At 46.2% G+C, this 7,809-nt stretch overlaps 1 protein-coding gene across 2 annotated transcripts in view; it reads right to left on the bottom strand.

Annotated features, from left to right (window-relative positions):
* Window positions 1-7,429, bottom strand: part of cacna1fb (calcium channel, voltage-dependent, L type, alpha 1F subunit) — a 57,079-nt gene extending 49,650 nt beyond the window's left edge. For both annotated transcript variants that reach the window (XM_030423902.1, XM_030423901.1), the window contains exon 1: window positions 7,091-7,429. In XM_030423902.1, coding sequence (XP_030279762.1) covers window positions 7,091-7,109 — 19 coding nt within the window. In that variant the 5' untranslated portion in view covers window positions 7,110-7,429. The remainder of the gene's footprint in view (window positions 1-7,090) is intronic.
* Window positions 7,430-7,809: the final 380 nt, after the last annotated feature.

Consider the following 7,809-nt stretch of genomic DNA (forward strand, 5'->3'; position numbering starts at 1 on the left):
GCTCTATGTTTAATCGTGACAGTAAGAGCATTTCCATACACACAATGTGAAGGGAACTCAAGGGATTGGGACTGAACAGCTGTGTAGCCTTAAGAAAACCACTAATCAGGCTAATCAGAGAAAAGGCTTCAGTTTGCTCGGGAGCAGAGAGATTGGACTCTGGAGCGATGGAAGAAGGTCATGTGGTCTGATGAGCCCAGATTTACCCTGTTCCAGAGTGATGGTGCATCATGGTAAGAGGAGAGGCAGATGAAGTGATCACCCATCATGCCTTGTGCCTCCTGTACCAGCCTGTGGGGGCAGTGCTGTGATCCGGGGTGCTGCAGTCGGTCAGGTCCAGGTTCAGCAACATGATGTGCCCAAAGAATCAGTCAGCTGACGACCTGAATATATTGAATGAGCAGGTGTTTCGTTCAGTGGATTTGTTCTTCCCTGATGGCACGGGCATATTCCAAGATGACAACACCAGGATTCATCGGGCTCAGATTGTGACAGAGGGGTTCAGGGAGCATGGATCGGCCACCACAGAGTCCAGACCTGAAGCCCACTGAGAATCTTTGGGATGTGCTGGAGAAGATTTTGTGCAGTGGTCCGACTCTCCCATCATCAATACAAGATCTGGACGCAAATAAATCTTGTGACATTGCAGAGGCTTATCGAAACAACACCACAGTGAATGCGTGCCGTAATCAAAGCTAAAGGCGGTCCAACGAAATAATAGCGTGTGTGACCTTTTTTTCTGGTGGTGACTGTATTTTTGGCCAGGCAGTGTGTGTTCAGTATACAGGTCAGCACCAAACCACAGGATGTGTTTTAGAATGTTTTTATGTGTTTACTGCTGCTGATGTATGCAACACTGTTACTGTGATGATACATGACAGTTAAATATTGAATCTTTATAATTACCACATCCTGACATGTAACTGTGATGTCTGTGGGAATAAAAAGTACCAATGTTGTTTTTATAAATACAGTGATTTTTGATAATCTAATTCTAATAATAACAATCATGGAGACAAAAACAAAAAGTCTGCAAATCAAGATCAGAAGCTGCAGCAGCAGTGAGCTGCTTTCTGTTCTGTCAGCAGTGAAGAGACAGAACATCAGAACATATTATAATGTATACAATGAACATTTAATGATAAAAAAGAACTAAAGTTACAGTAGGCTACTATTATAAACATGCACCATGTATATATAGTTATTATTATTGTTATTATTATTATTACTGCTACTAATATTTTTCTGCATATTCTTGACTTTGAATGGGAGCATCTGTAATGCTGCAGTTTCCTGTTGGGGATCAATAAAGTGTTTCTGATTCATATATCATGAAGTCAGTTGTTCATATTTAAAGTTAAATTGAATTAAACAAGTTGACATTAAAGTAGACAGATGTCACATTTACATGTCAGGATGTGGTTATTATAAAGATGAAATATTTAACTGTCATGTATCATCACAGTAACAGCATTGCATACATCAGCAGCTGTAAACACATAAAAACATTATAAACACATCCTGTGGTTTGGTGCTGACCTGTATACTGAACATATAAGGAGTAGTTAACGTTCAGAATCATCAGAGAACGTTACAGACGTTGTTTCTGGTTCCTCTCTGTTTCCTGAATATATCCGTACATGTGTGAATGTGTAAATGAGACTTTAACTTATAGCACTTTGTAGAAGGAACTATATAAAGTTCACTCCATTTACTTCACAGGGCGGAGCTGCCACATCCAAGATGGTGGCAACATCGACGTACAGTCCAGCGCTCAGTCAGGCGTCTATGTATAAATGTCTATGTATAAATGTCTATGTAGAGCTGAGCTGTATCTGATTCTACTGTCACATCATAATGACAAGTTTAGCAAATATAACAAAACAGTAGTTACAGACTCCAGCTTTAGCTGACTTAACTACAAAAATGTCCAAAAACTAACTCATTGAAGAGCCTGAGAGTTCAGGTGGATTCTGATGAGCTGTCACTCGATCTGAAAGTGACCGATCATCGCTGTGGCTAAGGTTCTGGTTCTGGAGTCGATCCACCATCCACTTCAAAGTTAGAACGATTTTAAAACAATATATTAATTTGATTCCCTTTCAGCCGGCGGCCCCTCAGTCAGGTAAACTGGCTGTTTTTACCACATCTTCACGTCAGCAGTGTCGTCCTACATCACTCACTTCAGTCTGAGGATTTTCTGAAGGTCCAGTTTTAAAAAGTCCACCAGGCGTCCCCTGGGTTCTTCGAATCAGAACCAGAATCAGGACACAGGACCAGAATGTGTGGAGGTGAAATAATAAGAGAGTCTTTCCTTCCACTGAACTCAGCTGGCAGCGTCCCAGCAGGTTTGTCATCCGTCCAATGAGCAGCTGAGGTTTGGTCAGCGCAGGTCACATGACTGTGGGTCACGTTGTTTCTTCCTGTGAGGAGCTGCTTCACCCGCAGGACCACAAGAACCAACTAATTATCCCCAAATTACCCCGAGTCAGCTCACATCATCATGACAACAGAGAGTTTGTGTGTGTGTGTGTGTGTGTGTGTGTGTGTGTGTGTGTGTGTGTAATGGTGTAGTGGGGCATCCCATCCCTCGCACACGACTCTGCATCCGCCTTGTTAACTTTCTACTTTTCACTGCCTTGTCTCCGACTGTGTGTGTGTGTGTGTGTGTGTGTGTGTGTGTGTGTGTGTGTGTGGGTGTCATGCTGCCCTGCAGCCTGGTCCAGCTGGAAGGTCATCAGTTCATTTAGTGAACGTTGGGGCAGTTTTTTCTTCTTCACTGCTCAGTTCAGACTCGCAGCAGCAGCAGAGCTGCTTTAACTGCTGCATCGCGATCAATACGTCACCGTGACCACGTGATCATCTGATCATTAGCAGTATAGATACAGACACATTACAGCACATGATGTTAGTTCAGACTGTGACTATGTTTTAACTCTCGACAGTCGCTGTTCATTCACTGACTCACGTCATCAGACTGTGAACAGCTCAGGTGGAAAAACATAAAGTCGGAGCAGAAAAGCGTCGGACGCTGAACGTCAGGAGCCTCGTGGTGTGGTGATGTCATGGTGTGGTGGTGTGGTGATGTCATGGTGTGGTGGTGTGGTGATGTGGTGATGTCATGGTGTGGTGATGTCATGGTGTGGTGATGTGGTGATGTCATGGTGTGGTGATGTCATGGTGTGGTGGTGTGGTGGTGTGGTGATGTCATGGTGTGGTGGTGTGGTGGTGTGGTGGTGTGGTGGTGTGGTGATGTCATGGTGTGGTGATGTCATGGTGTGGTGGTGTGGTGGTGTGGTGATGTCATGGTGTGGTGATGTCATGGTGTGGTGGTGTGGTGATGTCATGGTGTGGTGATGTGGTGATGTGGTGGTGTGGTGATGTCATGGTGTGGTGGTGTGGTGATGTCATGGTGTGGTGGTGTGGTGATGTCATGGTGTGGTGGTGTGGTGATGTCATGGTGTGGTGTGTGGTGGTGTGGTGATGTCATGGTGTGGTGGTGTGGTGATGTCATGGTGTGGTGGTGTGGTGATGTCATGGTGTGGTGATGTGGTGATGTCATGGTGTGGTGGTGTGGTGGTGTGGTGATGTCATGGTGTGGTGATGTGGTGATGTCATGGTGTGGTGGTGTGGTGGTGTGGTGATGTCATGGTGTGGTGTGGTGATGTGGTGTGTCATGGTGTGGTGATGTGGTGATGTCATGGTGTGGTGGTGTGGTGATGTCATGGTGTGGTGATGTGGTGGTGTGGTGATGTGGTGATGTCATGGTGTGGTGATGTCATGGTGTGGTGGTGTGGTGATGTGGTGATGTCATGGTGTGGTGATGTGGTGATGTCATGGTGTGGTGGTGTGGTGGTGTGGTGATGTGGTGATGTCATGGTGTGGTGGTGTGGTGGTGTGGTGATGTCATGGTGTGGTGGTGTGGTGATGTGGTGATGTCATGGTGTGGTGGTGTGGTGGTGTGGTGATGTGGTGATGTGGTGATGTCATGGTGTGGTGGTGTGGTGATGTCATGGTGTGGTGGTGTGGTGATGTGGTGATGTCATGTGGTGGTGTGGTGATGGGGTGATGTCATGGTGGGGGTGGTGTGGTGGTGGTGGGTGTGGGGAATGTGGTGATGTCATGGTGTGGTGATGTCATGGTGTGGTGGTGTGGTGATGTCATGGTGTGGTGATGTCATGGTGTGGTGGTGTGGTGATGTCATGGTGTGGTGGTGTGGTGATGTCATGGTGTGGATGTGGCTGCAGATCCAGAGCTTTTGGAGGAATAAACAACCAGGAGCCAAATATGTAAAATCAGGTTTCTAAAACCTGTGCTTCTGTTGTCACGTGTCTTTTCTTCAAACATCCTGACATCTTAAACACGAGCTGTCTGACCATCAACACAGTTCACTGTGAGCGGCTCATTCGCCACAATCACCTGGTTTACATGGAGGCCAGAATGTAGTTCAGTGTTGAGGAGAAACGTCAGAAGCAAAGAAGCAGCTGAAGAATCATCCTGGATCCGACTGACAGAAGAGTTTCGTCTCTTCAGTTCTGTGACGCTGAGAGTTCAGAGCCACGGACCAGACACAGCTCTGCTGCTTGATGATGTCATCATCATGGGCCAGAACTTCAGTACGGTCCCTGAAACTGTCCTGACAGGATTCTTACTCCTCAGTTACACATGAACATAATCTCATGATAATCTTTATTTATGTTCATAATGATAGTTTACTTACATAAGGATCCTTCTCATTAGAATTATCATGACAAGGCGTCACGTCTGTTTGGTCACAGACAAAAACTGCTCTAAATAAAACAGAATTCACAATAATCCGACAGAACCGGCTGTGTACCAGAACACACATTCAGAAACCTGCATGGAAACTGGCCTCAGGACATTTTTCAAGGTTTAGAGGTTTTTACATTTGGGCCCTGGAGTCACATCAGGTTCTGATCCGGAGCTGTTTACCGACCGGAGGAGTGCTCAGGGATGACTTTGTAACTGTTTGGATTAAAAAGAGATCTCTCTTCACTGCTGTTGATCGGCCTGACTGCAACAGTGATCCAGAGCGGACCTCCAGGTTCTGTTCTGCTGACTGGAGCTACAACACTAAACAGTTTGAAAGTGATGTTGATAAGTTTTCACTTGGAGGTGTTCAGATCCAACAGGGTCCAGGTTCAGGAGGCTTTACTTTAAATTCTAGTCTTGTTATTGTTAAAAGAGCAGAGGACCCGGTGTTGATCCGTGTGGTACCACCTGTTTATGCTGAGCTCTCGGCACACTGCTGGACACAAGAACATCACCTATTGTTAATTTTGGAGCTTTACTGACTGACTGCTGTTCTGTTGGACTCATCTACTTCCTCCATTAAAGTCCGTGTTTGGAGGGTTTAGTGTCGTTTTACAGCAGCGACGACCATTTTGTAAATCTTGTAAAGCTGTTGGTGTGTTCAAGGACAGTGAGACATCTCAGCGACTGACGGTCTTCTTCTCACACGGTCCATGTCTGATGATGAAGTTCTGATCCGTTGCCATAAAAGACTTCCTGTCAGCGCTCGTCCTGATCAAACTCACTCTGAAGGTTTCTTTGAGGGTGAGATAAAGTTAAAATAAGCCTCGATTCACGGACGGGACAAAAGGGCGGATTAACTCTGCTGCCACGGTAACCGATGATGTCACGTGTGTTAATGCTCATTTCCATGACAACGTTATCAGAAGGTCCGGGGAGGCCATCTTAATACAGAGAGCAGGAAGTCTGATCCTCCGTCAGGATCAGGAGGATTAAAATGAGTCGCTCTAAATGATGACCTCTGCTGACCCCGCCCCCGCTGAGGTCAGAGGTCACAGTGTGACACACAGGTGTGCACCTGCTCAGTGACTGTCAACAGTCAGCTGGGTGAGAGACAAAACATCCACGCTCTTATTTTTATAGTCCAGTTCATAACTCCTGTCATCGAGACGAGCAGAGGTTCCCAACCTGAGGTCCGGGTCCCTGCAGGGTCCAAGATGGGACTGCCGGGTCAAAGGTCATTAAAGAAAACCTTCATCTGTTAGTGATAAAGTATTGATCCTCCTGCTGAACTGGGTCAGAATCTCACACAGGATGTTTGTCAGTTTGTAGTTTTGCTCAGTGAACGACATCGTCTCATCTACACAGCACCAGAACCAACATGGACCCAACTGGGTCAGAAAAGGTCCTGGTTCAGTTCTTTGAGCTGCTGATATCCAGGAGCAGCTCTACGATGTTGTTAGGAGACGACGTCACTAACGACGCTGTGATGTCACTAACGACGCTGTGATGTCACTAACGACGCTGTGATGTCACTGACGACGCTGTGATGTCACTGACGACGCTGTGATGTCACTGACGATGCTGTGATGTCACTGACGACGCTGTGATGTCACTATAACGACGTGTGTTCAGTCTGATGACAAACTGACAAACATCGTGTGTGATTAATGACACAGTTCAACAGGATCAATACTTTATCATCTCTCTTCACTAACAGACAAAGGTTTGATCAATAAGGTCCATGAGGGAACAGGAAGGGGCGGGGCTTCAAATTTGACACATTTAACGAAACAACGTGCGGCCTGTAAAACTGACGTACGTAACATCATGTTAACTGTTCTACATGATCAATAACAGCACTCTGATCAATAACAGCACTCTGATCAATAACAGCACTCTGATCAGTTCTCCTCATGTTATCAGCCTCAGCTCAGGTTCATCTCCTCTCTGTCAGACACACCTGTGAGTCTGTGATCAGGACGGACTGAGTCTGATTCTGTGAGGAGCTGAAACATCCTGGAGACTTCCTGCCAGGACCTCTCCAGGAGCTCTCCAGGAGCTCTCCAGGAGCTCTCCAGGAGCTCTCCAGGAGGTCTCCAGGACCTCTCCAGGAGGTCTCCAGGATCTCTCCACGAGAGTTCCAGGAGCTCTCCAGGAGCTCTCCAGGACCTCTCCAGGAGCTCTCCAGGAGGTCTCCAGGAGCTCTCCAGGAGGACAGATGCAGGAGTGTAAAGCTGATCAGCTGTGAGACATGTGAGCTGATCGCGGATGTATCGATCTGATCAGATGTCTTCACGCACACACTCGTTCTTACTTTTCCTCTCCTCGTACATCTCCGCTGCTTCTCTCTCAGCTCCGAGCACCGACGATCATCTTCTATCGATCCGCACTTTGATCAGTTTCCGGTCACTGCGATCCTCAGCAGCTGCTCCTCATTCACAAACTCCCACAGACCATCAGGATCAATGAAGGGACTTCAGCTGATCAACTCAGCGACTCGTCGATTGATCGATTATCATCCAAACAGAGTGAAAAAGTGAGAAGAAGTGAAATAAATCCAGAGAAAAGCGACGAGATGGATTCTGCTTCTTTCTCAGCTTCACTTCACTAATCTGACTCTCTCTCTCTCTCTCTCTCTCCTCTCTCCCTCTCTCTCTCTCTCTCCTCTCCCTCTCTTTCTCTCTCTCTCCCCCTCTCTCTCTCTCTCTCCCTCTCCCAGTTGGGGATTAAACAGAGAGAATCGGGCTCGTGTTAAAGGGGAGGTCAGCTGAGAATTAAAGGCGCAGAGAGAAAAACACGAGAGGAGCAGAGAAATCTGCTCTGACACATGAAAATCATTTTATTTTTATTGTGATGCAATAAAACTATATTTAAATTATTGTTTATTACAAAAGATTTCGTTCTGTTATTTTCTGTCAGCCAGAAACTGAATAAAGATTTAAACATGATTTAAAATAAGATTTGTTTAATGTTTTTGCGGCTTCAAGAAAGAAACCAATCACCTGCAGGGACCAGCAGCCTGTGGACCAATCA

This window comes from Sparus aurata, chromosome 7 (genome assembly GCF_900880675.1).
Source record: "Sparus aurata chromosome 7, fSpaAur1.1, whole genome shotgun sequence".
NCBI classification, from domain to species: domain Eukaryota; kingdom Metazoa; phylum Chordata; class Actinopteri; order Spariformes; family Sparidae; genus Sparus; species Sparus aurata.